The sequence below is a fragment of the Bos indicus x Bos taurus genome, chromosome 8 (genome assembly GCF_003369695.1).
Source record: "Bos indicus x Bos taurus breed Angus x Brahman F1 hybrid chromosome 8, Bos_hybrid_MaternalHap_v2.0, whole genome shotgun sequence".
Taxonomy (NCBI): domain Eukaryota; kingdom Metazoa; phylum Chordata; class Mammalia; order Artiodactyla; family Bovidae; genus Bos; species Bos indicus x Bos taurus.
The window spans coordinates 110,379,074-110,395,189 of record NC_040083.1 but is presented as its reverse complement, the minus strand read 5'-3'; the positions used below and the strand labels follow the sequence as shown (position 1 = coordinate 110,395,189).

Below are 16,116 nucleotides of genomic sequence, written 5' to 3'. Positions count from 1 at the left end.
TGCTTACCTTCGGTTGTTTTTGGAGATCTTCCTGATACCTTTCCTGATGTTTTGAAATAGTAACATCTTACTTCAGAATTGCGTGTTTTGAAATGTTTTTCTTTTCAAGAATAAACACTGTATGAACGAAAACACACTGCAGGTTGAAAGCCCAAAGGGCTTCAGTGTCTAAATGTTTATTTATTTGATTTTCATCCCAAAGGTTAACAGCTTTTGCTCTAAGAGTACTTGGACAAATAAGTAAATATGTAGATCAGAACCAAAATTCGATTTGTAATTCTTTATTGTGGCTGCTTGAGAAATGTCAGCTGGAAAATGGATCATTCAAGGAAAATTCCGACTATCAACCTGTGAAGTTACAGGTAAGGAAACCAAATGCACAGATGAACAATACTTGGATTTAAAAGTCTGAGTTGTGTTCTCATTCATTTTTAGAAGGGGAAAATATATGCAATCCTGCAAGAAACTTCTCTTGAGTACAGGCAAAGAATTTGAAAAGTCTTCTCATCCTGTTATTCAGATAATTCAAAATAGGTCAGATGAGTAGGATCGTGGGCATCTGGTGTCACAGGCGTTCGTGGGTCGCAGAGCACAAGCGCTGGAGCTCAGAGGGGTAAACGGGCCCTTTTGTCTACAAACACTCGGTACAAAGTCTGCACTTGAACTTCAAGGCCTTCTCACAGGTCAAGGCTGTAATTTGTTGTTGTGAAAGATGGAAGGGATCCTACGTACACTCTGTTAAAAAGAAGGTTAGAGTCAATTTATTAAGAAGTACAACAAAGTGTTGTTTCATATTGGAATCCACTTACATGTTTAAATTGAAAAATCTCTCCAAAATACTGCTACAGCATCTTCTACTCCTAGAATGTATTTTTTAGGATCCAACAGCTTTCCTTTATTTATTTATTTTGCCTGCCCCAATCCAATCCCTTTCATGTCACAAGCGGCCTTCCTGGCTGACCGGGGTCCCATAATTAGGACCGATTAGGACTCCCACGAGAAGTGAGGGCAGCTGACATCATCTAGGTGCTATTTGAAAAGGAAGATACTACAACAATTTTTTTTTTTTAATCCTACACATCTATCCAGCTGTTCACATCCATTCAACAACCATTCACGGAGCACCTGAAATGTGCTAGGGCCTCTTTGGGGAACCCTGAGGGAGGAAGAGTGGGAAGAATGGATCAGAGAGCACCCGTGCCCCAAAGGAGCTCACACACTGGTAGGGAGAGCAGGGTACAGATACTAACAACTCTAATCAAGATTTAAGTTTATGTGTTCATTTATTTAGTCAATAAATATGTACAGAATGTGTACAAAGTGCTACCTAGTAGGGATATAATAGTGAACAAAACAGGTATGGTCACTGAGGCCATGGCGATTGTTACCATCTAGCAGAAAAGTCAGACCTTAAGTGATTTCACGTGTGTGATTCACACTAAGAAAAGGCCGATACGGTTTCTTTGAAAGCAGGAGCTCTCACTTAGATTGGGGAAGTGAAAAAACGATTTGACCAGGTTCCTAGGAGCTAGGGAGGAGGGAGGCAGGCAGAAGGGTCCAAGTAGTGCAAGCAGCATGCCTGTCCTCTCGAAGTGGAGAGAGGGTGGTCCGTTCAAAGAGCTGGAGCCTAGAGGACTCAGGGGTGAGTGGCACAAGATGAAGCTGGAGAGATGAGTAGAAGGTCATCTCCTGGGAGGTCTTAGACACACTGCCTTGGAACGTCACTGCCCTAAGAGGAGAAAATATGGGAGGACAGAGGAAGAATCGGGCCTTGTAGAGGAGGTGGCCCTTTAACAGGGTCTTGAAGGAGAAGGTGAGCTTGAACGTGGTGAAGGGGTGTGAAGTGGAGCTCCAGGGTGGAGAGGTGGAGGAGAGAGAAGCAAGTGAAAGCATGTGAAACTCAGAGCTTTGAGAAGACGCCAGGGGCCCCGCTGGCCCGCATGAAGGGAGAGAGAGGGAGGGGAGGCCAAAGTGGAGAGTCAAGCCAGGTCATTTCGTTTGAAAGACACCATTTCACTCTCCTTTTAAAACATTGCTTGTTTTTAGGGGACCTTGCCTGTTGAAGCCCGAGAGAAGACTTTGTATCTCACAGCCTTTGCTGTGATTGGCATTAGAAAGGCTTTTGATATATGCCCCTTGGAGGTAAGTGTTTTCTTTCTCCAACACCCATCATCTGTTTCTGTACCATATTCGGGGAACAGAGCGGGGGATAGGGCGGGGGCTTGAAAATAACCTGAACTCCAGAATTTAAGGAGTTCTGAAGCATGATAGGTACTAAAGAGCGTCTAGTCCAACCCACTCATTGACAGCTGAGAAAACCGGGGCCTGTAAGGAAGGTGAATTTAATTGTCGCATGTCACAAGATACTGAATTGTAGACCTGTGATTAGAATAAATGACTTCTGATTGTGATGAGAAGACGACCCCATGTCCCTGGGATCCTACTCTTGCCCCTGCTAACTCTTACTCTACGTATGGGACTGTTCTTTTATTACATGGAATCAGTTCAGTTCAATTCAGTTGCTCAGTTTTGTCCGACTCTTTGCAACCCCATGGACTGCAGCACACCAGACTTCCCTGTCCATCACTAACTCCCAGAGCTTACTCAAACTCATGTCCATTGAGTCAGTGATGCCATCCAACCATCTCATCCTCTGTCGTCCCCTTCTCCTCCTGCCTTCAGTCTTTCCCAGCATCAGGGTCTTTTCCAAGGACTCAGCTCTTGGCATCAGGTGGCCAAAGGATGGACTCACATGGAGTACTGAGCGCTCAAGTGCTCTGGGTCTCAGAACTGCTAAGGACACCCCTGCCGTGCTTTCTGCCTGGGGCTGTGCTGTTCATTTGCTTGGAAGCTGAGGGGAGAAAGGAGAGGATCCACTTAAGTGAATCAACGTAGACGATTCTAAAGATGAACAGAAGTGAGATCCTGATCTGGGAAGTAGATTAGACCTGTCCTTCAAACCAGCTGACAGAACCGAGATGGAAAAACCCAAGGGGACTGGTAGGACTTGAACCACAAAATGAAATCAGTTTTTCGTTTAGTTCAGGAGAATTGTTATATGTGTGTGCCGTTGTTATTGTTTAGTTGCTAAGTCGTGTCTGACTCTTTGTGACCCCATGGACTGTGGCCCACCAGGCTCCTCTGTCCATGGGATTCTCCAGGCAAGAATATTGGAGTGGGTTGCCATTTCCTTCTCCAGGGGACCTTCCTGACCTAGGGGTTGAACCCACATCTCTGCATCAGCAGGTGGATCCTTTAGCACTAAGCCACCAGGGAAGCCCTAAATATATATATATATGCATGCATGCATGCTAAGTCACTTCAGTCGTATCTGACTCCTTGTGACCCTATGGCCTATAGCCTGCCAGGCTCCTCTGTCCATGGCAGGCTATAGGCCATAGGAGAATCCATGGGATTCTCCAGGCAAGAATACTGGAGTGGGTTGCCCTGCCCTCCTCCAGGGGATCTTCATGACCCAGGGATCAAACCTGCATCTCTTACATCTCCTGTGTGTGTATACGCACACACATATATATAAACACATGTGGGGCTTCCCGGTGGCTCAGTGATAGAGAATCTGCTTGCAATGCAGGAGACACAGGAGACATGGGTTCAATTCTCAATCAACAAATAATTCTCAATCAGCAAACACATATGTATACGTGGTGGCACTAGTGACCAGAACCCACCCGCCAATGCAGGAGACGTAAGAGATGCGGGTGTGATCCCTGGGTTGGGAAGATCCCCTGGAGGAGGGCATGGCAGCTCACTCCAGTATTCCCGCCTAGAGAATCCCATGGACAGAGGAGCCTGGCAGGCCATAGTCCATAGGGTTGCAAAGACTCAGACATGACTGAAGCAACTTAGCATGTACATATATATATTCAACAAGACAAAATAATCAACAAGTAACATTGCCAGTACCTGGTGGTATGTGAGTGAGAGACAGATGGAGCTGGCGAGAAGGTGCCAGACGAGGAGTCAGAAATATTGCACCATACTGCCTCCTCATCCACTTATCCAAAATAACTATTTCAGTTGTCTGCAGGCAGAGGCATAGAGATTATTTTCCCAGGAATCCTTAGGATCAAAAAGCACTTTGGCAGCTTGGCTGTTTTTTTGCTGCTGATGGTTTTCTTTAGTAGAACTTCTGAAAATGTGACTCTGTCTCAGCTCTGCTGGATGCAGCAGGATGAAGAAAGCCATGTCTGTACTTGATGCTGCTTCTTCCCAGAGGCCAGGTCTGACATGGGAAGCAGAAACTAAATGGAAAAACCTCTACCGAGGAGGGAGGCTTCAGAAGCAAAAACTTAAACCGATTTGGACAATCTTATTTTCATTTTCCAGGTTACCCTCTGCTCCTTCTCCCAGAAGGACTTGCCTCAGGGAAACACCATCCATTTCCACTAGGTCATTTTCCTTTCTACCCTTCATCTTGCCTGCAACCTGGGGTGGTGCAACCTGGGGGTAGACCCCATCAGTTGGTAGGTCAAATCTTGTCAAAGAAACTTAGGTATCTTCTGCTCTTGTTTCCAGAAAATCAGCACGGCTGTAAGTAAAGCTGACATCTTTCTGCATGAAAATGCCCTCTCATCCCAGAGTGCTTTTACACTGGCCATCGCTGCTTACGCTCTTTCCCTAGGAGATAAAGCACACCCGCAGTTTCGTGCAATTGTCTCTGCTCTGAAGAGGAAAGCTTTCGTCAAAGGTATGACTCGTTTCTGGCATTTGTTCATCAAGTGTCCAATAAGCACATTGTTGAGTCATTCAGTCATGTCTGACTTTTTGTGACCCCATGGACTGTGGCCCACCAGGCTCCTCTGTCCATGGGATTCTCCAGGCAAGAATACTGGAGTGGGTTGCCCTGCCCTCCTCCAGGGGATCTTCATGACCCAGGGATCAAACCTGCATCTCCCCAGGCCTCCCTGTCCTTCACTATCTCCTGGAGCTTGCTCAAACTCATGTCCATTGAGTCAGTAATGCCATCCAACCATTTCATCCTCTGTTGCCTCCTTCTCCTCCTGCCTTCAATCTTTCCCAGCATCAGGGTTTTGTCCAATGAGTCAGTTCTTCACATCAGGTGGCCCAAGTATTGGAGCTTCAGATTTAGCATCAGTCCTTCCAGTGAATATTCAGGGTTGATTTCCTTTAGGATTGACTGGTTTGATCTTCTTTCTGACCAAGGGGCTCTCAAGAGACTTCTCCAACACCACAGTTCAAAGGTCAATTCTTTGGCGCTCAGCCTTCTTTATGGTCCAAATAAACATGTAGCCTCTGCTAATTCTGGGAAAAGTGGGTGCATGCAAAGTAGAGTGAGACAGAATCCCCGCCCTCAAGGAACAAAGACAGCACGATACAATGTAATAAGCCCTACTATTCATGTATTTAGTCACTCATTCAGCACATATTTATGCATTCCTTAATTCAAAAAATGTGTATGGAGTGCCTCCTACGTACCAGGCTTTGTTCTAGGCTCTGGGGATAAAGCAACAGACAAAAAAGAAAAAAGTCCAGGCCTTCATGAAATTTATATTCTGTTCAATGAGAGAACATGATTAATAACTAAAACATTGCATATAGTGACTATTCAGTGATACAGTAACCTATTTAGTGATGACTGATATGAAGAAAAATAAAGCAAGGAAGGGAGAGAAAGTGAGGGGATTGGTTGTAATTTTAAACAGGGTGGTCAGGCTTAAGCCTCATTGAGAAGACGGTATTTGAATCAAGACCTGAGGAGGTGAGAAAGCAAACCAGTGGCTTTCTGGAAGGGTATTTCCTGATAGAGAAACAGTTTAGGAAAATGCCTGAGGCAGGAGCCTGCCTGGTGCTCCGAGGAAGGCAAGGAGGTCAGGGTGACTGCAGAGGTGAGGGTGAGGGCAGGAGGGTGTCAGGGAAGGGCAGGGCGAGCGGGCGCCGTGCAGGACCCGGGCGCTACGGAGCTCTCGCACTCCCGTATACAGCTGTGTAATCTACAAGGCATGGGCGAATGAAGGCTGAAACCCAGCTTCTGCTCCACTACCCCAGCCATGCTCCCTGGTTTGGGTCGGCCTCTACGCAGAGCGAGCAGTGCCTGAGTCTTATTCATATCAAGGTCCTGTGGGGGCCATGGGATTCCCCAGAACCTTAACTTCCACTTCAAGTGAGAAGGGAAGTCACTGGAGGGCTTTGAGCAGAAGAGTGCATGATCTAGCTTATACTGTACCAGGCTGACCAAAAGGCATATATTTCATTTTGAAGAATAAAGACATTGCTTCCTGTGGGTCAAGAGTAAAGAAATAGAGAGGAGCGGTGGTCATTGGCTAATGTGCCTTGACCAGCACTGGCATGGTTGGGTACTTCTGAGCCCTCTTCTGGCTGAAGTTTCCTAAAAGTTTAATAAATACTACATAAGGTTTATCACCACCTACAAAATTTGACTCCTGTCATCACTTAAAAAATGACTGAATCTCAACATATACTTCAAAACCACTTCTATAATACTTTTCAAATAACACAAAAGAAATATCTAGGTATTGTAAGAAATGAATAATAAAATAATAGAATTTAAGAGCTAGAAGGGAATATATTAGTTTACATAATGTTTGAACTGGAACTGTCTTTAGAAATCAAAAGCTTCCTTCCAAAAAAAGCCTTCAAGAGGGAGGGAAAACATTTTGTTCCTCAAGTCAAGTAAGCAAGGTAATTCTGAGTTGTAAACAGATACATCAGAATTTTGAGGGGGGGATGTTGGAGTGATGGAGTTGGAGGTTGGGGTTAGCAGATGAAGAACTGTTACATGCAGAATGGATAGCAGCAAGGTCCTAATGACAGCACAGAAACTATAGTCAATATCCTAGGATAAACCGTAAGGGAAAGAATACTGAAAAGAATATGTGTGTGTGTGTATATATATATATATATATACACACACATACATGTATATATATTTGTGTGTGTGTTAGTTGCTCAGTAGTATCTGACTCTTTGCAAACCATGGACTATGTAGCCCATCAGGGTGCTCTGTCCATGAAATTCTCAAGGCAAGCCATACAGGAGCGGGTTGCCATTTCCTACTCTAGGGGATCTTGCCCCAGGGATCGAACCCAGGTCTCCTGAATTGCAGGCAGATTCTTTACTGTCTGAGCCACCAGGGAAGATCATATATATGTTTATGTGTACACACACACACACACACACACATATATATATATATATATACACACACACACTGTGCTCAGGCACTCAGTTGTGTCTGACTCTTTGTGACCCCATGGACTGTAGCCCACCAGGCTTCTCTGTCCATGGAATTTTCCAGGCAAGAATATTGGAGGGGTTTGCCATTTTCTCCTCCAAATAGATATAGATATAGATATAGATGTAGATATAGATGTAGATATAGATACATAAGGCTTCCCAGTGGCTCAGTGGTAAAGAATTCACCTGCCAATGCAGGAGACCTGGGTTTGATGCCTGGGTGGGAAGATCCCCTGGAGTAGGAAATGGCAGCCCACTCCAGTATTGTTGCCTGAAAAATCCCATGGACAGAGGAGCCTGGTGGGCTACAGTCCATGAGGTCGTAGAGAGCTGGACACGACTGACCGACTGAGCACAGCACACACAGCACAGAACAATAAAAACCAAATATAATCTAGAAACTAGCTTATGAAAAGCGCTGCCTACATGAAATTGTCTTCAGGGTTTTAAATTGGGAGGAGATAGAATAGTTAAGGTTTGGGTGTGAGCTCAAAATTTCCAAACTGTAGTTTTTTTTTCTGTCAAGGAGAAAAGTTCTCTAACTTTTTTTGGTAGTGTCAATAATAATAACAATAAACATATATATGCATCTATCTATATATATATGGTGCTTTCTGGTTTATAAAAACATTTACATTTGGTGTTTCCCTTGAGTTTCACCGCAAGGAAGAAAGCACTATCTATTCTTCAGGGAACTGAAAGACTCACGGAATGGAAAGAGCCCATCCAAGTTTACAGGTCTGTTAACGGCGCCCACTCCAGTGCTCTCGCCTGGAAAATCCATGGACGGAGGAGCCTGGTGGGCTGCAGTCCATGGGGTCGCGAAGAGTCAGACACGACTGAGCGACTTCACTTTCACTTTTCACTTTCATGCGTTGGAGAAGGAAATGGCAACCCACTCCCGTGTTCTTGCCTGGAGAATCCCAGGGACGGGGGAGCCTGGTGGGCTGCCGTCTCTGGGGTCACACAGAGTCGGACATGACTGAAGCGACTTAGCAGCAGCACAGCAGTAGCCGAGTAGAGACCAGAACCTGGGTGCTATTAACAATTCCGGTCCCCTGCCTTTCCAGCCGACCCTACAAAAGTACTGTGGTACCTGTAGATGCTCCATGTTGACGTTTATGAATAAAGACAAACGGCCTTGTTTTGGTTTTATTTTTATCGAAGTATAGTTGATTTACAGTGTAAGTTTCAGGTGTACAGCCAAGTGATTCAGCTGTCTATCATCTATCTGTCTGTCTGTCTATCTGCTCATATTTAAATTCTTTTCCATTATAGATTAAAACAGCCCTGTATTAAGAAACCTTGTTTGTATTGGTCACCTTGAGAAAATTCTTCTTACAAAAGAATAGGAAACTTTTGGAAACCAGAAGGCCACTACCAGAAGAAACTTCTAGAAACCTGCTAGAACTGTTATGCCAAATTCACATTTTTCACGATACTTACCAGTGTGATTTGTTGGTGTTAGGTAATCCACCTATTTATCGTTTCTGGAAAGATGATCTTCAGCAGAGAGACAGCTTTGCGCCCAACACTGGCACAGCTCGTATGGTAGAAACCACGGCCTACGCCTTACTCACCAATCTGAACTTGAAAGACATGAATTACGTGAACCCAGTCATCAAATGGCTATCGGAAGAGCAGAGATATGGAGGCGGCTTTTATTCAACCCAGGTGGTGTTTCTTTCTCTCGTGTTACCTTCCTGGAGATGCCCCTAGTGCCTCCCACACCGCACACTCCACACTCCTTCCGGCCTCCGTGGTTCTGTCACCAAATGAGCGCACTAAAGGTGTGAATAAATGACTAGAATCAGGGCCCGAAGGAACGTCTGCATGGACGCCCTTCTCACGCAGAGGCGAAACTCAGCACCAGGAGGTTCGTTCACAGTTAGCGGCAGAGCCAGCATCAGAACTCACACCTCCAAACTCCAAGCCCAAAACTTCCTTTACGATTCTTAGTTACCATGAAGGGCTAGGAGAGTTATCAGCAATTACATTAAATCCTATATAAGAAACAGTGGCTGCCACGTAAATAAAGGCACCGATGTTCCTTTCCACAATACTAAGTGAAAAGTAAGAGGAATGCCGATTTTCCGCATGTTTATCTGTCTAGCTACCAGTGTGAACTCACTTGAGTATGTGTATTTTGCATTATAGCTACCATGTCGCTGTATAGTGTACATCTACACTCAAGTTTATCTCAAATGTTAGCATCTTCCCTGTTCCCCGGATGCCTGGGCAATGACAGGGTGTGTGTGTAGGTATATAAAACGTAGAGCTAGAGGGCTCCTTCAGGGTGCTGTTGGTGACCATCTAATTCTAATCAGGGGGAGGAAATGGGTTTCGCCATGGGCACAACTGGAGGCTTAGAGAAAAGAGGACCCCACTGATGAGCACTGGCTGCTTGGACATGGGAGAGAAGGCAGTCACAAATCTGCTCTCTCTGATTCAACCACATCTCCCCATTCTGTAGATGAGGAAGACAAGATCTAGAAAAATTAAGCTCATCCGCTAGGGTAAAAAGAACCTGCCTGCCAATGCAGGAGACATAGAGACATGGGCTTGATCCCTACGTCAGGAAGATCCCCTGGAGGAGGGCATAGCAATCCATGCCAGTGTTCTTGCCGAGAGAATCCCATGCGCAGAGGAGGCTGGCAGGGTACAGTTCACAGGGTTGCGTAGAGCTGGACTCGACTTAGAGCTGGACGCGACTTAGCACTCACGCACACATTTATTCCTTCAGCAAATATTTGTTGAATAACTACCATGTGCGTACCTGCTAAATGTGGCGGATGCCAAGAAAGATGTACTGTTGCCCCCAAGAGTCTCACATCGCAGTGGGGGGAAGCCCATGATAAACTCTACATGAAGTATCACCAATCGAGAAGAATGCTCTAAGGAGCAGAAGGGAAGAACACTGAACAGAATGATGAGAAGGGGGAGATGCCTTATGTCTTCCCTGTGGGGCTAGTTAAGCGTAGATATGAGGATGGGAAGGAAATCCACAGTTGTTCAAGGAGTTGGAGGCATTCTGGGAAGGATGACTTGCCTGAGGTCACGTGCCCAAGACACGTGGAGAACCCGATGCGAGCCACACTGCCTTCTTGCCTGCAGCCAGGAGCAACCTCCCTGGCGGAGGGAGACTCTTCTTCCCCCTCCTCACAGGGGCCCTTAACTAGTTCCACTCAGTCACCCGGAGTTTCATCTCCAGACAACACTGACTCACCTTCTTGTAAGAAAGTGTATTTGTAAACAGGGGGTATGTAAATGAGTAAACCTGTTTTTGAACCTTGCTGTTTGTTGATAGGATACAATTAATGCCATCGAGGGCCTGACAGAGTATTCACTCCTGGTTAGAAAACTCCGCTTGAACATGGATGTCAAAGTGTCTTACAAGAATAAAGGTGACCTCTACCACTATAAGATGTCAGACAAGTATTTCCTTGGGAGGCCAATAGAGGTAAATAAAGGATTTTTAAAGTAAAATTTTATAACTGGATGGGGCCTTCGAGATCATCTGTTCTGCCCTTCTTATACAAATGCAGCCATTCACCCCTTAAACCCAAGATGGGTGCCAGGCGTGTCCTAAGCAGGGACGCCTGCTCTGTGCTGGGCGCTGAGGGCCCAAAAGTAAAGCACAAAGCACCCTTGTGCTGTAGAGGAGACAGTCGCTTCAACAAGCAGTGGAAACTGAGACCTCTGCTAGGGTCACGGAAGGACAGGGGGAGCTAGAGGAGACAGTCGCTTCAACAAGCAGTGGAAACTGAGACCTCTGCTAGGGTCACGGAAGGACAGGGGGAGCCTCCCGAGCCAGGCTGAGAGGTGAGGGCCGTTTTTCAAATGCATCCAATGGGCAGGGTAAATCTGGAAGAATCAGAAGGAGTTAGTCGGGCGAAGAGAAGTGAAGAGTGTTCCAGACGCAGCAACCAGCACACACAAAGGTTGGCAGAAGAGTCAGAGAGAAGGCCACTTGGGAATCTGCCAGTGGTTCCAACGACCCTGGCCACACATGCAGACTGTGGCCAAACGGGATACGGTCTGCAGGCCGCCCAGTAACCTGCCCCGTGTCCTTTGCCACTACTGGGTTTTTAAAAACGAAAACCCTGATGGCCAATGAGAATTTCCCAAGGGAAAAGATCCTTTGGAAAAACTAGGTTCCGTATCAGTAATAGTAGCTATCGGTATATAGATGCTGGTATGTATGCTTTTAATTACCACATTTTAGATTATTTAAGGCATATTTAAACATACAAATAACCGGAAATAGCTGTTGCTTTCCACAGCCTTTTGTGCAAAGGAAATAAGCATGAGGAATAGTACTGAATGCAAAAATCTTTCCAGGTACCTCTCAATGATGACCTCGTCGTCCTGAGTACTGGACAAAGCAGTGGCTTGGCTACAGTGCATGTGAGTGTTTTGTGGAGAACAGCTTGATTGAGGTTGTGTGTCAGCTTACAGTAAGTAGTCTAAAAGAAAGAGACTTTGACACCAAGTTATAGAAATCTGGGCTTGGGTGACCATAACTGAGGTAAGAGTCATTTACCATTCTTTCTGGTTATCTTGATAGCTATCCCCACAGTTTCTTTTTGGAAATGGCTGTTAATCTTTATATGTGTACTTCTAGAAATCATATATAAGTGTATGTGCATAGTTGTATAGAGATGAACAATATTTATGTTTACATGTATATGACGTGTGTATGTATGTATACATTCACACATATATACATGGATACTGAGGTTAGTAACAGTCACATCTCATTTATCCAGCATCACTGCTGACTAATGTGTATATGTACGGCCTTCAGTGTCTTCTATTTTTAACCACAGGCTGCACAGACACAGATAAACAGCTTAGGAAAACTAAGCTGTAAATGCCAAAGGCCTGAAATGATACAAACTGCATGTTCTGGGCATAAATTAACGTCCTCCTGGTTATTTAATTGTGCACTCGTCTTTAGTACATTCCTTCAGAGACTGTTCGTAAGCTGTGTGCGGGTGGGCAGATGCACGGTCAGCTGTTGTCACTTCTGGTCGCCCTCACTACACCTGCTTCTGGCAGCAGCCCTGCCCTTCCGTGTACACCTGTAATTTGTTGTTCCCACAGTGGTTTGTGGGCTGGAGAAAACCATACTTCATGGCCTTGTGGTGTTCTGTGTAAAATTAGAGTGAACAGGCGCAGGGATGAAAGTCTTAAAAGCTTTCCTGCAGAGTGAGGTGCTCAGAGTTGACTGCGTGGACTTTGGACCGAGGTTCTGCCTGGAGAGAGATCATTTTTAGCTTACTTTGGGCTTCTCAGTTATGTTTCAAATTGTGGCGTTTGCCAGAAGTCCAGGTGCTGGGAAAATGGGTCTGTGATGATCCCGTGTGCACTGGGTGATAAAAACACTCGCGCCCCGTTTTCGGCCGCAGTCCCGCCATAATGCCTTTTCCACTCCCTATCATAAACAGTCCTCTTGTTTACTTGTCCCCACATAGGTAAAAACTGTGGTTCACAAAATCAGCACCTCGGAGGAAGTTTGCAGCTTCCATTTGAAAATTGAAACCCGGGAAATTGAAGGTAAAACAGCATGATTTACACTATAATGTTGGCTAAGCATAAAGAATACCAAAGAGCTTCTCTGATTAGGAAAAATGTGCTAAAGTAATTTCTCATTCAAATTCTTTAATAGGTTGACATCTGAGTAAACATAGCTGCCATTTATTATAATAGAGGTAGCTCATTAATAACAGTTGGAAACTGATACTAACGATAACTAGGTTAAATGTATCCACTGCTGATCCAGAAATTTTTTTGACTAAAGAAAACTTTTAAAGATGTGAGGAGGATCTAGAGAAGTGGGATGGGGTGGGGGCTAGAGGGGAGGTTCAAGGGGAAGGACACGTGGATACTTCTGGCTGATTCATGTTGCAGGGCAGAAGCCAATCCAATGTTGTAAAGCAGTCATCCAAGTAAAAATCAATTAAAAATCAAAGCTAAAGGAGAAAAGCATGTGACTAGGGCCTTCCCTGGTAGTCCAGTGGGTAAGGCTTTGCCTGCTGCCGGCTCAGCCCCTGGTCAGTGAACTAAGATCCCACATGCCTCCAGCCAAAGAACCAAAACATGAAAGAAAAAACCCCAAAACAGAAGCAATATTGTAACAAATTCAATAAAGTCTTTAAAAGGAAGAGAAGAATGTAACAGGCAGTAAGGGCCTACTTTCAGAACCTTGGATTTCTGTTAGTAGTTTTATGTCTGTGTTCCATCCCCAAGCCTTGAATTTCTCTCACCACTCTGCTGGGCTTCTATCCCATACCCTTTCTGTATCCCTAGGAGTCTGGCAAGTGCACACTTCCCTGTCTCCATCTTCAGCTTGGTCTCCTCAGGACCAACGAGTCTTTCTTAACGCACCTGTCTTTTTTCTACACATGGCCCTCACATCCCTCTTATGATGGGCTGGTTCTCCCGTCCCAGTCTAGAAGCCAGGCCACTTGGACACTCCAGCCCTCCTTGACCCATGCCCTGGGACCAGGAAGTGTGCTTTTCCTCTGCCCGATAGTTTCTGTTTGTGACTCAGAGTCTTGTTCCTGCAGGAAATTTCCAACTACCAGAGAATCTAGATGTGGGCGCTTCCTCCCTGCCACCTCCCCAGACACGTTACCAACACAGATCCACCTTAAATGCCTCCTTCCTTATTAAGTTCTTGGAGAGCAGAGAACTGTTCTAATGATTTCCACAGTTCCTGGATTCTCAGGAGCCAGTTGACTGCTCCATTAAAACCAGAGTTTCCATTAAAATCATCAAAAGTGCCAACTTCTAAATCTCAAATAATTTCCAAGTGTGCTCATTAATGATTCTGCTCTGACATGTTCCAGAACAAGCTAAAACAGTTTACTCTTATTTTTGTTTGTCTGTTTCGTGTGCCAGCCTTCGGCTACAGCAGCTCAGAATACAAGCGCATAGTGGCCTGCGCCAGGTGAGCCCGCGTCCGCCGGGGGGACGGTAGACCTCAGGGCTTCACTTCTGCCAGAGCTTTCTCTCTCCAAATCTTTTTGAATGATAAAGATGTCCGGAAGATGTGAAATTGTTCACTTTTTTTTTTTCATGTGGAATATACGAGGTATTCTTAAACAGCTACTTACTCTACGGAACAGTTTTGTTTTGCTCATATACGCTTTTCTCTCCCATTTTTGGGCCTGTTTCTAATTCAAACACTATATTATTAATTTGTCTTCCAGAAAGGTAGATTATGATATATAAGTGTTAGGAAAAGAGCAAAGCATTCTCTCAGAAGCGACTCCCACTCTTTTACTTAGAAAAATCATGTTTGCCCAACAAAATCCCTGGTCATTAGCAGCCAGCCCACGGTTCCCAAATCAGGTTGTACATTGAACTCACCCGGAGAGCTTTTAGAACTCTGCAGAACTCTGTCCGACCTCACCCCCTGCAGGGTCTTCTAATGGTAGCCAGGGCTGAGATTACCCTTATCGACTAACTCCAAGGCCTGCTTTGACCACTAGTTGCTACTAGTAACAGTTTACCATAAATATTATGACTTACAGGGGCTTCCCAGGTGGCTTAGAGGTAGAAAGAATCCACCTGCCAAGGCAGGAGATCACTTGCAATGTAGGAGAAGCAGGTTCAATCCCTGGGTTGGGAAGATGCCCTGAAGGAGGAAATGGCAACTCACTCCAGTATTCTTGCTTGGGAAAGTCTATGGACAGAGGAGCCTGACAGGCTTAAGTCCATGGATCTCAGAGTTTGACACAGCTGAGCAACTGAGCGCACACACACACACACACACACAATGACTTAACTCAAATGCATTATCATTCTGGAAGTCAGAAGTCCTCAAATCAAGGTGTTATTGGGGCCCTGTTCCTTCTGGAGGCTCCAGGGGAGCCTTTTCCAGATTCTAGAGACACCTGCTTTCCTTGGCCTGAGCCTCTGTCTTCAAAGCCAGCAGCACAGCATCTTTTAGTATCTTCCTCTGACTCAAACCCCTGATTTCACTTTCTTTGATTCTCCTGCTTCTTTCCTTTATCAAGACCCCTGTGATCATATTGGACTTGCCTGGATATTCAGGAGACTCTCCCTGGCTCATGAGCCTTACCTTGATCACACTGCAAGTCCCCTTTGCTATTTAAGGTAACAGATTCACAAGCTTGGGGATTAAGAGATGGACACCTCTGTGGGCCATTGTTTTGCTTACCAAGCCACCGTCCCAAAATGTTTATGAAAGTATGCCTATATACCTTGGTGACCACACGGAGTGAATCAGGCAGCGGAAGAGCCAGAACCAGAACACAGGCTTCTTCCTTCTTCCTTCTCCCACCCCTTAGGACCTCCTGTTCTGTGCTATTTTCTTAATTCTTCCTGTTCTCAACAACAGTGATTTCTATGCTGGTATTTTGCTGTTTGTACTTGTTATCACACATGATGCAAAGCATTCAGAATGGGTAACTTAGAAATCCCATGCAGTTATGTCGTAGATTAGAGCTGAAAAGGATTTTAGGAACCATATAGTAATCCCCTTATTTTAGTGGTAAAGAAACTGAGGCGCCAGGAGGTGAAGGAACCGCCAAGTTCTCACAGTCAGAGGCAGAGCACGCCGCCCAGTCCAGGTTCCGAGTCACCTGCTTCAGGCAGCATTTTCTGAGACCGCCAGCCTTAAGGAACGGCACGCTGCTTCTCAGCTGCTCGATCTCGTCTCCCAGCCTTGTCTGTGATCCCAGGCCGGTCCCTCTCCTCTCGGGGTCCCCTCATCAGCGGGTGAAGCCCCACCTTCCGTCCTGGGCTAGGCTCTGCCCTCTGCTCCCCCTCCACACCCTTCTTCATTCCCTGAGGTCCTGCCGAGGCCACGCTTTCTCGGGCAACTCCACTGCTGCCATCCCTCCTTCA

At 45.6% G+C, this 16,116-nt stretch overlaps 1 protein-coding gene across 1 annotated transcript in view; it reads left to right on the top strand.

Annotated features, from left to right (window-relative positions):
* C5 (complement C5) overlaps nt 1–16,116 on the top strand; it is a 117,044-nt gene that overhangs the window by 87,816 nt on the left and 13,112 nt on the right. The window contains exons 28-33 of the mRNA XM_027550679.1: nt 4,537–4,708; nt 8,705–8,910; nt 10,544–10,696; nt 11,578–11,643; nt 12,714–12,795; nt 14,143–14,191. Of these exons, the coding sequence (XP_027406480.1) occupies nt 4,537–4,708; nt 8,705–8,910; nt 10,544–10,696; nt 11,578–11,643; nt 12,714–12,795; nt 14,143–14,191 (728 nt within the window). The remainder of the gene's footprint in view (nt 1–4,536; nt 4,709–8,704; nt 8,911–10,543; nt 10,697–11,577; nt 11,644–12,713; nt 12,796–14,142; nt 14,192–16,116) is intronic.